The sequence below is a fragment of the Macrosteles quadrilineatus genome, unplaced genomic scaffold (genome assembly GCF_028750875.1).
Source record: "Macrosteles quadrilineatus isolate MER2022 unplaced genomic scaffold, UCM_ALF_1.0 Scaffold_15__1_contigs__length_3749704, whole genome shotgun sequence".
Taxonomy (NCBI): Eukaryota; Metazoa; Arthropoda; class Insecta; order Hemiptera; family Cicadellidae; genus Macrosteles; species Macrosteles quadrilineatus.
Window position 1 is genome coordinate 1,089,915 of NW_026542608.1, and position 16,321 is coordinate 1,106,235.

Consider the following 16,321-nt stretch of genomic DNA (forward strand, 5'->3'; position numbering starts at 1 on the left):
GTTAAAATGTTGATATAGCTTTCCTGACTTAAAAGGTAATATCATTTGTGTCTTCTGCCTCCTACTGTTTTATTTATTCCTAGAAATAACTATTAAAGATCCAATAACACTGACTAACTTTCTCGATGACGGTTTGAAATGTGTAATGTAATTTTATAACAGCGGATCCTTCAGTTATATGATATTTGATTTTGACCCAGAAACAATAATTAAATATTGGTAGAAAGTTCTGTAACGTCCAGTAGTGAAGTTTATGAATTCACTTGTTTTACTGATTGAAGCTGATTGAATATACCTTCTTTGTATGGTCACCATTTCATTGAAAAGTATTTAACAGTTGAATGTTTAACTAGAGTCAGATAGTAAACCAGGGACAAAACAGTTTTTGAAAATGGGTTTTAATATTTTTAGTGCATTACCTATCAAGTCAATAATTGAAGACTAACATTATATATGTGAAGTTTTTGAGCATCTCACATGGTCAATCACGTGTAAAATACTTTACCAATTGAGATATTTTTTTCCATGAATAGAGCCAATATATCATAGGCCTGTATGGACATGGTAATTGAATTGCTTATCTTAATAAATACTCTCCTGGGGCTCTGCCTTGATGCCTCCAAAGTTTCTATGCTTTTCTTATGAACAACAAGGGGATTGAAAATGATTCTGTTGGTACTTTATCAAAACTGTGGACATTATTTAAGAGTTAATAATTTTTGTATACAGCACTTCTATAGAACATAATTATTCTCTTCTCTTAAGCGTTCTTTTCCTGATGCGAAGAATGGGTATGGTAGTACTGGTGCTCAACACCTCTAGCCCTACAAATTTAATAAGCAATTTATTTTATTTAAAAATTAATGTTCTTACTTAATTCTTTTAAAAACTGTAACTGATTTGAAATATCACAAAAATAATCAAATTCTATCTTATTATTTGGATTTCACATGTTCCAGTAACATACCTTGGTTTGGAAGACGGCTGAGAAGGGTGTGTTCCTCCAGGAAGGTACAGTCGAGCCCCTGAAGAATCTCCCATAGAGCGAGGCCCACTTGACGCATGTGGGTAACAGAAGACACCACCAAGCTCCACCTCGCCGCGCGGAACTCCAACTGTAGTCTGTCATGGGACCGACCGCCACCAGTCCTCCACTACAACATAAAGTAGTTACTTTAATACTTTACTTTGAAATGGTGACCATATGAAGGTAGATATAATAGCCAAGTATGAATGGAGATAAGTGTAGGATGAGTCGTGCGATCTTGTAGTCTTGTTACTTACTAAGGCTGACATGTTCCTTAGTTAGGACTGTTAATTAATAGTCCATACAGCCAATGGCAACTAAGGGACCTACAGTTTATAGTGAAATCCGAACCGCATTTTTGCCTTGCAATTTACAAATTGATCTAATTATCAGGATATTCCTGCGGATCTCACTAGTGCAGCCATTTATCTACATCAGGAAGTATTGTATCCACAGATCATGCCTATAAATATCCACAATTTGCGATCTCCAAGTAGCTGGATTACAGGACAAAGCCACAGTCCCAGATTAAAGTACAACTAGAATATGTAAATTTTATACTGTATGCACTTTGAAATTGTGTAAATTGTGTACGCCTACCTATTTATTCATAACAACCTTTTCGACGACGATCCTTGATACCGGTACTTTTCCATAGAATACATGGCCTACCTACTTAAGAAATAAAATTACAAATGTCGTATCCAACATTGTGTGATTTTTGTCACATTCAAATGACTACTATAAGATCCCCGTGCGTAGAACGGGCACACAGCTAGTTGCTAATAAATTTGAAAAACTATAAAAAAATAACATTTGTCTGTAGTCTATACAAATGAGAATACATACAAGTAAACAACTTACCTGGATTAAATCTGAAGTATTTTGTGATTTTGCTAATATTTTGGTCTTATTGTCAAGTAGAACAATCTTATCGGGTCCGAGGCCAAGCAGCCGAGCAGCCTACAACAAAACTTGAGTTATTGAAACATTTGTTATTTTGAGTTGAACTACACAAGAATATAACACCAGAATTGCACATGAGGGTAGTATTACTACTGACATTCACAATGTTCAGATACCTTGATCAATATAAACTCTCAGTCAGCATATGTACAAGTATAAACAAAACTAGATACATTTTGTTCTATAGTTCTAGATTCACTAGTGGCTTGTAGGGACATATAAGAAGGTCAAATGTGAAACAAATTATTGTAATAAAACAAACTCAAAATAAAGTTATCTAAGTTTCAGGATAGTACACCATATCTTTAGTGTAAAAACAGTATCTTTGTTAGCTTTTGTTGATGTTTTGAAATAGTTATTTGTGTAACTAGTGGTGAAAGTGGCACTTTGCTGCACACGAGAGCAATGTTTACGCACGAGCCGCAGGCGAGTGCGGAATGATCTCGAGTGCAGCAAAGGCCTTTTTCACTCGTGTTACACATTATATTTTTCCTACAGTCCCTATAAAGTATATAAATAATTAGTTAATTAGTCTTTCAAACACTATACAACACGTTTTGAGGTTCAGCTGGCAAAACAAATGGTGCCCTAGAGAAAGTAGTACCCGCGGTCCGTATCACTCCGCTATTTTTCCTCGGCAAGAATTGTGCTCCGCGTTTTGAGAATATAGTTCCGTATGATTTTGTAATTTGAAGTGGTTTCCGTGGCTAAAAAAATGCTTTAAAGGTATTTTCTTGTTTATTAAGATAGTAGGAATGTTTTAAAAACGTTTTAAAGAAAAGTCCAGAAAGTTCAGAAATACCGAAACTATAAACACAAAATGACAGTTAAATCGTAGTTATAATAGTCAATCAGCTGCTCATAGTATTTTTATCTTAAAGTGTTGCCAACCTATTTCCAAGCGTACACGGATTACGTGTATAATAGAACCACGCTGTTTTGTGTTGTTTCGTTGGAATCCTGATGTGCGGCAAAGTATAAACCGTACGGAAAAGTATAAACCGTACGGCAAAGTATAAATATGCAGCAATTAGAAGCTTTCTGTACTATAAACAGTACAAGGAAGCCAACTTTGTCGGGTGACTGTAGGAAAAATGTTTTATTAGCTCGCTTTCTTGTCTGTTCGGTACAAATTTTTCAATCGATTTTAAACTGATTTCCCGATGAGCTAGACAATTGAAACTTGAAACATAGCTCACAAATGGATGACAATGCAATATTAAATCATTTCATTTTCATAATTCCCTTGGGCTACACCCCATGGGCTTCGAAAGTTTCAATGTTTAAATTTTGGAAGGATGTAAGTAATATAGGTATCATTTATGCTAGGTTATATAATATGGACCTTTTTCCTTGGAGCAACGGACAGTACACGGTTAAAATATCCTCCGAACAATATTTTTTTCTGCCTTGTCATAGTAGTTACTTAATGAAAAAATATATTGCATATATACAAACATATTTTATCCTTTATTCCCAGGTTATTTTCTAAGAGTAGACGTTTAGGTTATGCCACTTAATACAAAATATTGACTAAACACTACAACAAGCGTCAAATTAAATGTTAAGAAATTTACAAAAAAAGTTTAAATAAATCCTTAACATTTTGTTTTAAGGGTGGCAGACCGAATTTTTTTTTTATTAACACAAATTTTGTTTTCTGCTGATTGTTATATTCTCCTTTTAATTCCCTTTAAAATGATATAACATTCATATATGTAATTCAAATGTAAGCCTTTTGAAAAAAATAAAACAAAACATTGCGACAGCTAGTTTTCAGTCCGCCTAACTTCAAAATTGGAGGAAGTATACTCATGACATTTAAAAAAGAAAATGTTGAGGAAAAGGTGCTGCTGAAAGTATCATAAAGTAGGCTAGAGAAGCTGGAAGAAAAAGAAGGCTCATGCAGAAAGTGGATGAAGAGGCAACATTATGATCCTCAATATGGACAGGCCTATTTTGTGATAAATATTGCTTGGGGTAGGTGCTACAGGGTTTTGCCCTGTTTTAATCGTATTTTCCAAAAGTACCATTTTTAATGTGATCATGTCAATACCACCAACTGTTACAATGTAAAACCACAGAAAACATACTACTGTGGTAAAACCACTGCTAGTGAGCCACATCAATCAGCTGTTTTATGCTTATTTACACTGATCAGCTGTTTGAAATATAAAACATAAAATGTGATAATTTCCTGTATGTTGCTTATTGGTTATTAGTGAGCTGCTTTAGTATTATTTAAATAATAAACTAATTAAAAAAGAAAAAAAAATTAAATTACCAAAATATAAAATTTATTTATTTACATGAGGTATGACTATAATATCTATACACAAGTGATTAAATAAAAAAAATTGGAATGATCTATGGGCTGACCAATATTACAGTATTTACAATATTGATGTGCAATGTGCCCACCACCAACTTGATTGCACATTGTAAACCGTGCTGTCATAGATTGCCGCACACCTTCTCAATTTCATTATCTTGTATGACTGCAGTCGCCTCCAAAATTCTACCGATCAGGTCTTTTTCACTTTCGACAGGTGTTGAATTTACAGATTTACTTGTCATACCTCATGTAAATAAACTTTTTATTTTTATATTTAAATGGTTTTCTTTTTTTAGGTTTTTGTTTATTTATTTTATAAATAATACTAAAGTATTGGTATTGACATGATTAAATTTTCTTACAAATTATTTTTCTACCTTATTTATAAAGAATTAGCTAAAACGATTTTCATGTGAAGTTTTTGAGATATTTATGTTTTAAAATTTTAATCGGCTGCCATTTTAAAAACAAACACTCTAAAAAAATAATATTTGTTCTTTAGTTAGTTCTTAATGAATACGACCATATACCAAATTTCATTCTTCCGTTCTTGAGTAAAAAATGTGTTTGTAAAAAAACTAAATGGTGGCTACGAGTAACTTATGAATTTTTGAGAGGTTGAATATGATATTTCGACTTACGTCTATGGTCTAGGAATAATATTTTAAAAAGTTGGTAGAGTTCCAGGACACCCTGTATAGATACATTTGGCTTTTACAATTAAATCAAAACACAATTTTTGTCACACAACCTAGTATGAAGTATACAATAATAATTGATAGTCTATGTACGTGTATTATTATTCATGAATGCACAACTGTGTGGCAGTGTTCTATGCATACAGACAATGTAGCAAATCAAACAGTCATGACATGTTAATTGCAGCAATATGTCTCAGTAATGCTAATTATATTTGACATGCTAATTGATAACTGATTCCTCTTAGGCATAACTAAAACAATTTAAAGAGTGGTACCTAACTATTTTCATTTATTACTCTAATTTCTTTTGACTAAATGCTTTTTATTCTATGAAATTTGCGCACACAGTCCCTTGTTGTTTTAGTATTAACTAAGTTGGATCCAACTGGCTTACTTCAAATCAATGCTGTAGGTTACAGTTATAGCTCAATATAATACAATTCTTCACTTCTTGTCTACTTTAATACAATACTGCAATACTGCACGGTTTAACTTCCTTAAGATGCTACACAAAAAGGGGCTTCCTCCATTCTTCTTAGAAACTGGAAGCATCAACTGACGCAATAATACAAAATTAAGTTTCTTTGCTATAACTTCACTGCTCGAGTGCATACTAACTGCGCCTCGCGGTTAGTGAAATACGAGGGTCGACCCTCACAAGACCGCCCGAGCGCAGAGCATACAGAAAACATCCGTATAAGCCTCCCTACGACATATGTATTGTTTAGCAGTTACTGTATTACCTTTTTCTTAGTCTTGCCACGCAGCAGCTCCTTGACCTGGTACACTTTGCAGCCATGAGCCGGCAGCCGTCTGCATGTTTGTATGTACAACTTCTTGAGTTGTATCTCCGACTCATACACTGAGGTGTGGAACAGCTTCCGTTTCTGTTCCTGTAACATACAACAAGTAAACGTGAATAGATGAAAGTGAAATATTGATTGAGACAAAACGGTTATATGAGAGGCCAAACACCTTTTCTATACACTTTTCGTGAAAAGTACAATAAGACAACAACATAAATATAAATTTGCATTTTATTAATAGGATGTAGGGATGGAAATAATTTTAGATGAACATTTATGCACAGTTAAAGTTTATTATCAAGTCTAGGTTTAAATTATCCACGCTACCTAATCCTTCATGTGTACATTAATTAATAATAAAACCTCTATTTTAGTATTTAATACTGGTGTACCTTAATATGAAATAACATATATTGTATTCGCATATTTTTCCTAAAGTTGACCTTACCTTGGGTCAAATTAAATTAACAAAAAATATTAAAAAAAATTCAAAAATTGTGAAAATTATGTGTTTGTTCTTTTAAAATGATCACACACACAATTAATTATCACATAGTAAGCCTTTAAAGTTAGTGATAACAATTTTTACAAAATATAATTGATTTGATTGTATTTTTAATAACAAAAGACGAGAAAGGATAGTAGCGGCCCTTAATTAGTGCGATGTTCCAAAACACAGAAATGGCAGAAGAAAGAGAATCCTTTTTCACAAGCTCATTTGTCACGGCAATGTGATAATAAATAATTGCCATTCGATCCACAGCTGGGCTCGCCACATTGATTAGGGCTGACTACAGAGCTGCGGCATCATCTCAGCCAATCTATGTAGGCCAATAAGATCAATTCTGAATTCATTTTGTAGTTTTTTTGTTTTTTTTTTAGAGAACAGTCCAAACTTGATCTTGTTACTAACTAACGCCAACCCTATGTGGGATGTAATTATAATTAATATAGCTGAATCACAAATAGCATTTGAATGCAGATACGACCCCACCTAGAACTGGACCTTGAGATTTGAAGCTGACACTGTAGGGTAACCAATTGTCTACTCAGACAATTTATTGAATCATACATACCATTTTCATTACCTACGTTGACAGAACTTTATTTCTCCACAAACCACCAGTAATAATGTGTTTGCTACCTCAATTTATTGTTATATTTATATTTAGATCTCATAGAAGTAAAAATATGACATTTTATACATACAGGGTGTCCATAAAAAACGTTTCAGGACTTTGGGAAATGAATCCCCAAACTAAAAGGAAGAAAAAAGTTTATGGGAAGGTATGTCCGAAAATGCATATTTACCCAGATATCCGCCATTTTGTTTTTTATACAAGAATATTTTTATCTGTAAAGTTTTTTATTCGATGGTTATGAAATTTGGTAAACATGTTAGGATACACAATACCTATAATATAAAAAAACAATAAAGTTGTTCAGATTGTAAATTTCAAAATGGCGGCCGTTTGAATTTTTCTAATTTAAATAACTCAAAAACGGCTAAATCTATGAAAAAATGTCAAGGACACTTTTTTTACCATTTTCAATTTCCTATCAAACAATACCAAGATCAAAAAGATCGGACTAAAGATAACTGAAATATAACGTTAATATGTTTACCAAATTTCATAATCATCGAATAAAAAACTTCACAGATAAAAATATTTTTGTATAAAAAACAAAATGGCGGATTGTATAGGTAAATATGCATTTTCGGACATACCTTCCCATAAACTTTTTTCTTCCTTTTAGTATGGGGATTCATTTCCCAAAGTCCTGAAACGTTTTTATGGACACCCTGTATAGAAAAATGGAATGATAAGGTTAGGTTTTAGTTGATTGACAGTAACATGTCTGTGTGTGTGACGGGCCATGCGTAACTTACGCTTAAAACTTGGACAATTTCGTCATATTGCATCATTAATTAACAAACTAAGCCAGAAAACGAAATAATTTGTTTGTAAAGATAACCTCTCAAAACAACTTCCAGCTTGTTTTCGATTCTGCTAATGCAAATAAGCAGCTGTCACAGTATTCGTGGCAGCTGTTTAGTAAGTGATTCAATCATATCGTCTATTACGATTGTGTTACAGTACATTTTATACCTTTGACTAGTCTAATAGTCAATGATTATACTCTCGATGTGACGGCTAAGACCTTACAGTACTTAATAAATCAATCGATAAATAATGTCCATCCATACGATTGCTACAATCGAAATTTACAACTGTTTACAACAGCAGATTTTTACTCCCTAGAGACTAAAAATTATTTTTACTCCCTACACGCAACGCATGCATTAAAAATGACAGTTTTTGCTGCAGTATGAGGAAAAATATAATTTTTACAAGTTCGTTAAAAACTATCCATGTTTCATATTTTTAATTAATATGATTTTGATTTTCAAACCGTGTTAGAAGCAATAATTTTATGTTCAACGTGAAATGCTCTTGAAGAATTTTGAAAAGAGCAAAGGGCAAGCTTACGTTACTTACGTTACCGGACCAGCCTTGTTATCGCTCAACGCAACGCAAGCACGATCCTGCAGCGTTGCGCGGCCAATGTGGCCAAACTGCTTACAACAACGCCGCTAGTACTTAGTAGTTTCCGTAGTTTAACTGTCAACAATTACCGAAACTTACGACGATTCACTGGTGTTAGTCCTAACGATGCAAACTTGGTATCTATTTGACGGAGAAAATGATAAAATGAGAGGAAGAGTGAAAAGTCCCTAACAAAATGTCATGTGTCAAGGAGTAAATAAATGAAAAGAAGCGTAGACAGAGACTTGATGAGCTATGCATAATTAACATACTCATCTAACATCAGCGACGGGCCCAATGTTGGCACACCGTGTAGTTTGGGTTCACATTCAACATTCAACTCTCAGCCGGGCTTCTTTCATTTTTGCTCTTTATATCATGCAGGAGTTAATAACTTCTCCTCATACAAAAGACCTTGCTGGTCCTGTCAAAACTGACCCAACTTCAGGTAACATTTCCCCTAGAAATTTACACATGTTATTAACACTAGATATTTTGAATTTCGTAGTTCTAACATAACAAAAACGTATGGATCCATCGCTGTGTAGTTTTAGTAAAATATTTAGTAGTGAAAAATATGAGTTAAATGAAGAAACTATTTGTTAATGTAATTTTATACTTTATATGCAAATTGTTATTCATCCATTTTTATAATCATTGATTAAAACTACAAAACACTTTTAGTTATAATTTATCTACCGTAATCATAATCGGTGTTTATTCATATTGCAATTCACTATGCAGCTAACCTTACTTTACTGTATTTAAATGTAAAAACTTCAGGCCCTAGGGTGCACCAAATGTCATTTTTTACACAGTTTAATGTGTTGACGAATCGGGCATGTATCTTGTCTCCATAACTAAGGCTATCTTTGATGGCATAGTATCGCGTATTCCGTGTTAGATTTACGAGATAACTAGAGTTTACTTTATTATTGAAAAGATGATTATGCTTGATTAACATTTTTCTTTTTGATTTAAATGGCATATCCTCTTTTTAAGTGGTCGCTAAATCACATTACTTACACGTTCCAATCAATATCGGAAGATGTTTATTTTAATCTCATAACATATTTCGATCGATTCATTGCTAGAGGTAGACGACGAAGCGAATTAGTTACCAGTCAATATGGCAAGAGATGGTGCAATTAGTTAGACAAATTCGACTACTCGGGTTGAGTCAAGTTGGATGTCACAAGGGCAATCACCTGCAAATAGCTGAGCTATCAATACCTGGTGACTCAATAATGGACTCACTGTCATCGAGTTAAGCTACAACTTGTGGAGCCCGCACAGTAACTAAATAATTGATTGACTGCTAAATACCTCTACTGCTACACGTGCAGTAAAGCACTAATGCTGAGTAGTTCCAGTATAGGTTATTGCATAGGAAATAGCTCTGAGAAAAATTAATTATATTTATCTACCCATCTATTTCCATATGTAAAATAGACAAACACGAAATTTGTCGTCAGTACTTCTCAGTTCTCGACAGATTTTCTTAGGTTATGTCTCATTTGAAAGATCTCATTGAGGTAATTTAAAGGCTGACAAGTCAATAGCTGTTAAAATGAAAGTTGCAATTCAAGTACACACGTTCTATAAACATTCACTAACTTACAGTGTTTTAATTTCTAAAAATCACTACTCATAACTTCTAAGAGAGGTTATGTTTTCGTTTATAGCCTCTCATTGCCACTGACAGTGATGCAACGAAACATCGTACCAAAGACTAATTTGCACCACTCAACAATTAAATTGGTCTGAACAGCTGATTACTTGAAGTTCGAATCATTACAATTTTACTTCTTCTGTTTGAAACCGTGAACCTCATTGGTCCGTTACCCGTATTGTTATGAGTAAAACCACGCTGTTATGAAAGTAAACAATGCTGTTATGATAAACTTTTCAATTCTAAGCACTGAACTGAAACGGCTACTTTAATAAACGGTCGTAGGTAAAATGATTTTACCTACGGCCGTTATTTAAAGTAGCTACAGTATTAAGTAGTAGTTTAAGTAGCTTATTAAGGTTCAAGGATTGAGAGAAGAGAAGCAAAATTGTAATGATTCGAAATTCAACTAATCAGCTGTTCAGGCCAATTTAATTGTTGATTGGTGCAATTAGTGGTTTCGTTGCATCACTGTCAGTGGCAATGAGAGGTTATAAACAAAAAAATAACCTCTCTTGAAGTTATGAGTAGTGAATTTTAGTAATTAAAACACCGTCGTAGGTAAAGTAGTGTACACAACTCACGTAAATAGTGTTAACGACACTCGTAGAAGTTTTTAAGGCACTCGCTAAGGCTCGTACCTTAAATCTTCTACTCGTGTTGTTAACACTATCTTTACGCAATCGTTGCGTAAACTACTATAACGATATTGTGTAATCTAGAGATTTACCGTATTTGTTGAGTTTCTAAAATCACTGCAGCCAAATATTATTATACAGTAAGTACATCAGGATATATATGGGTACAGAAAAAATCTCAATATCAAAGTAGCAGTTTTTATCGATCTTATACATGGTTAATTTGAAAGGGGGAATGTAAGAAAGGGCCACGAGGTCCTAAGTTCGCCCCAATAAAGAAGGACTTTCATTTCATTTCGTTTAATTTTACTGAACTATATGGTATTGTATTCAACTTCATTTAGCAAACAACCCCGTTTAGCATAAGATGTCAAATGATAAATAATTGAAAAGGAAATTCTAAAAACACGAGCCACTAACAGGTTTTGTGAAATAAAATCTAACTGAAATAACAACTATATTTCTATTGCCCCAAAGAAAGAAATATCACGATCATTCGAAAGTGCGATTTTCTGAGTATAACTAGTAAGCATGACAAACATAATACATAGTCTGGGCGTTTATAAATGTTACGAGAACAAAGAGAAATTACCGTGAGCACTGAGCAGTGTAACGGACAGATATTGTTGAGTTAGGGCTTAACTTAAAGAGGATCAAACAGCAGCTCGACTTGCCCGCATTAACTCCTTGTAGTCCCTATCTGGCCGTGGAAGAGAATATTACGTTGTAACTGCTTATTTTGAGCAACAAAGTGAATGTTAAATACTGTATTTTCTGTCTCAACTAATATGGCGGCTGACTAAAAACAACGCCATACGATGCTAATGTTAAAAATATTCAATTATTAGTCTCAACGCCAACATTAGTTCTGCTCTAGCATAGGCAAAAAGAATAATCTAATTCTTTGGTCTATGGCTCTAGTCAACCAGAAGCGTTAGATTTAATTTAATGCTATATAGAGGTTATTTAAACAGCACGACATTAATAAATAATCGTGAAGGGGTAAGTAAAGCGATTCATTAGATATTGTGGCAATACAAATAGATCAGTTATAATCTGTGGTCTATACAGAATCACTGCACATTACAGCATTCTTAAGATAGGACATATTCTGTGTGGTGTTCATTTTTAAAACGCCATTGTTATATTTGCTGTGGCGACGTTATGAACCATGGCGTTATGGTTTTATCTCTAGAGAGGAGTGGAGAGGGAGAGTCTTGGGCTGAACTCTCTTGTGAAGCGTGATTTGCATGCCTCGAGCAGGACCCGCCTTTTGATCAGCCACTGAGGAGATGGCGGGACTTTGCTGTGGATAAATAACAAGTGTGGTGCCCAAACGGCAATCTCATCCCTTCACACAGTTGAAAATGTTAAAAGGTAAAAAGCCATCACGGAATAAATCGTATTTTCATTTATGTTAATTTTTGTTAATCTATAATGTAGTAAAAGTATTGTATTAGTGTAACTGAGAAAAGAACCTAGGGCAAACAATTGTGTAGAGAGAATAAGTAAACTGTTGTAGTTTGCTTGTTTATGCATATATTTTGATAAAACTTGACAAATTTATTTATTTTATATTAAGCTATCAATCACACTTATGTTTATATTTTCTAAAAAGACAATTTTTACCCTCCCTATAGCAGCAAACTTAGGAACTCGTAAAACGTAATGCTATTGAAATGGATTTAATTAAAAAATCAAATCGGGCAAATAGAAATTCGCTTAGTCTGCAGATTTGCTGCGGCGGGGGTATTTTGTATTGCTTTATTCTGTACCTAGGGTTAAAGTAACTGTTTACACTCATTATATATCACTCCATCACATAGGCTGATGATGTAGCTATGGCCCATAATAAAGATGTTCCGTTTGTAAAATTGATAATTCGTTTCCATCAATAACATTCCTCATCAATAACAATGATTATCACACCCTCGGTTACAATAAATCTATGATCAAAACATTATTGTTACTTAATCGCACCACAGGGACATATTTGTGCCATGCATTGTAATTTTTTTTAAGGAAAATCGTGTGGGCTCAAATTGTCAGAGGAGGATTTAAATAGTTTGTTCAACAATATTTGTGAGTATATGTGCCGTTAAGCCTATGTGGTTGAATAAGTAGAAATCGCCACTATTAATTAAAGAAGTTGTACAGTAGGCTAGTATACGATTATTTGAAAAGTCGAGACCATTTTTGTAAAGGTTGGTAGTACAAATTATTCACAACATACAAACACAAAAACACATATTCCTAATAACTGGGCTAAAGGTACATAAAATATTTATGACACATTAAAAAAATATAATTATTAACATTTGCTCGATAAATTATTACGAGGTTTCTATAAGATCGTCATCTTGTACGTTATATAATTAACTAAGCGTTGACTAGGTAAATAGTAATAAATCGTATACGTCATAACTTTCAAGCCTCTTATCAGATTGCATTGTACAAAACATCAGGATGATATCCAACCTAGGTACATATATTATTACAAATCCTCATATATGTACCATGATATCCTTTTGAAAAAGCTAAATATGTATAACTTTTCATAACAATCTGTTTTATGGTTGATTTCATACTAAACAAACAGTTTTCAAAGAACAGTAATTTTTAAAAATAATGAAAAATCAATATCAGAATGGTAAAAGATTACAGTTGGTGTTCCTCAAGGCTCGATTCTTGGACCTTGCTCTTCATTTTGTATATAAATGACATGCCTAAAAATGTCTCTAATTACCTTATTTTATATGCCGATGATACAAATGCAGTTGTGAAATTTAAAAAAAATAATTCAGAATTGTTGCTCGCTCAAAGTGAAGCCCTATCGGAGCTGGAACAGTGGTTCAACATTAATAGTCTAAAAATGAATCAAGATAAAACCCAATATGTAAAGTTTTGTACTACTCAGGCAAAAAGAGTTTATGGACCAAAATTTAGCTGTTCACGATGATGAAATATTTCTCGGTTTGTACGTAGATTCAAATTTAAATTGAAACAAAAACATTGAAAATTTAATTAGTTTACTGAATTCGGCTTGTTAACAAATTATATGTTTAAGAAACACAATTGACTTAGAAACTCGTTTGATGTTATATTATGCATACTTCTATTAAATTCTTCGATATGGAATAGCACTCTGGGGCTTTGTATCCAACATTGATTTAATTTTTGAGATTCAGAAAGTTTTTAAAAGAATAATACACAAATGAATAATAAGACACTTTCACCATGGAGAACACCATGTAAGCCAATTTTTAAAGAATTAGGAGTAATGACTGTTCCGAGTTTAACAATTTAAAAAACACTTTTGATAGTAGAAGGAAATTTCGAAAAATTATGTAGTTGACACAGATGAGCATAGGTATGATAGTAGGTTTAAAACTATTTTTTTATATCCTCGGCATCGTCTTTCATTAGTAGAAAAAACCCCAAAATACACATGGGCAAAAAATTGTTTCAACTTTTGTCTCAAGTGTTAAAGAACAAAATACAGTCCATGCACTTCAAAAGCAACCTTGCTAGTTTACTTTTAAGAAAACCCTATTATAGAGTAGATGAGTTCTTAACTAATCAGAATGTGTAATACGTTAATAAGTTAAGTTTTATAATGAATTCGTAAAAAAAATTAACTAATACATTAAAAACCCATTTTTATTTTTATGGTTTTAGTTTATTTTCTTCTTTTATAACTCCTTATTCTAAAGGTATTTTTTCCCCAATGTCTCCTGTTTTATAGCTTTGCTATATTACGTAAACTTTATATGACAATAAAGATTTATTTATCAGAGGTTTTATACTACGGCAGTCTATTATTATAAAATATCTAGAAGCTGATACCCAAATTCCTGAATCACTCGTGGCCTAGCTCTCATTGGATGTATAAAACTAAATATAGCTGGGTAGTCGAGTCATTATAGATTCGAAAAATTTAAAGAAACAGCTAATGTCAGACATTTACAAGGCTAAAAAAAATACTCCACTACAAGATACAAAGAAAATCATCTTGCATCAACAATCGGCTTAAAGGTATTTTAAATTACTAGGTATTTTGAATTACTTAGCAGTTTTAAAAGTAATAATAATACTTAATATATACTAGAAGTAATCCTTCACGAGACAAACTAATAAAAAGCATTTAACTGTCAGATGTCCCACCTATGCAATTACGTGGAATAATAAATGTGCAAAGTTTAAACGGCAAAGCTTTAAAAGATATATTAGAAGAATTATGAGTCGTCTAAATCATTGTTTCGTTCTTTGGTGGCACCATTATGCAGCCTTTTAAACTTAACTAATTATTTGCTATTCTTATGACAGTTGTTGCTGTAATTTGAAAATTAGCAGTCAAGGAAGAACTAAATTAATGTAGGAGCAAAAAAGTACAACCACAAGAATAGGCTATGTGTCGAGCAGGATAACACGAAAAAGATAGTACTGTAAATATGTTAGTTAAATATAAATATCTATATATTAATTTGAAACTGTTTTTCTTTGTCATAGCTATTTTGAGAGAACGGCTGGGTGTAGAAACTCGGTAGAGGTGTCTAAAGAAAGGTCTTGGTCTGTAGAAGAGCCATCAAAAGAGAAACATGGTGAATTCCCTTGGGGCTCTGCCCCAGTGGCCTTTAAATTCCCATCCCATGTTATTCTTATGGAGGAAAACGGGGTTTTTGTCACAGCTAATTTGAGAGAACGGCTGGGCGTAGAAACTTGGTAGGGGTCTCTAAAGAAAGGTCTTGGTCTGTAGATGAGCCATCAAAAGAGGAACGAGGTAAATTCCCATGGGGCTCTTCCCCAGAAGCCTTTAAAGTTGCCTCTTCAGATTTGTTTACATTACGACCATATGGATAATTTTACACTACCTTTTATGAACCAGCTGTTAATATTAAAATTGCATTCAAAGGTCTACTGAAACTGTCAAAATTAAATGTTTACATTATTATTTATGATTTTAAATGGATTCTCCACTGCATGGCAAGTTTTTTATAGTTTCAACAAAATGATGAATTTATGAAAAGTTTTAAATGTTTTGTTCAAAAATATATGGTTTATTGCTCTTAGAAAATTTTAAATTATGAAATAAGTGTGACATATCAATTTCAAAGTAACATATAACTATTCCTTATCGGGTTAGCTTATATATATTGTAAGGTTGGCACTTGCCTTTTTTTCCTACTTTCAATCACCATTTATTTTTAAATTCAAGAAAGAACACCTGAGATTCATTTATTGGTATAAAAGGTTTTGATAATCGGGTTGAAAATTGTGTCATAGATGAGACGGTTGAGGATGAGAGCTGTGTTCAAGTTTTGGAATAGACTAACTACGGAGTCTATGGTTTTGGTAAAGTAGGTGAACTAATGTCAATTCAGGTATTAAAAAAAAATGTGTACACTGTTTTTACTTTGATGTACACATGTAGCTAGGTCGAACAACGCATCTAAACCGCACTACATACAAAACATTCGGAAACACAACAGTGTCATCACATCTCATCACATTTGCATGATTTGTGATAAAATTTCCTACAATTATGGTTAATTCCAATTCACGAAATACATGCACAGCTTTATGTGATCTATATGGCTAAGGCAAAACTACCCCACAAGTTAATGAAT

The 16,321-nt window shown here is 33.1% G+C and overlaps 1 protein-coding gene across 2 annotated transcripts in view; it reads right to left on the reverse strand.

The window, feature by feature from the left end:
- The window catches only part of LOC129005069 (1-phosphatidylinositol 4,5-bisphosphate phosphodiesterase epsilon-1-like), a 162,621-nt gene that overhangs the window by 62,519 nt on the left and 83,781 nt on the right, over window positions 1-16,321 (reverse strand). The window contains exons 3-5 of one of the 2 annotated variants that reach the window (XM_054433860.1): window positions 5,773-5,922; window positions 1,892-1,990; window positions 968-1,154 (exon numbers count right to left, since the gene is read on the reverse strand). In XM_054433860.1, coding sequence (XP_054289835.1) covers window positions 968-1,154; window positions 1,892-1,990; window positions 5,773-5,922 — 436 coding nt within the window. Of the gene's footprint in view, window positions 1-967; window positions 1,155-1,891; window positions 1,993-5,772; window positions 5,923-16,321 lie in introns of those variants that run through there. The other variant, XM_054433861.1, reaches the window with a different exon arrangement.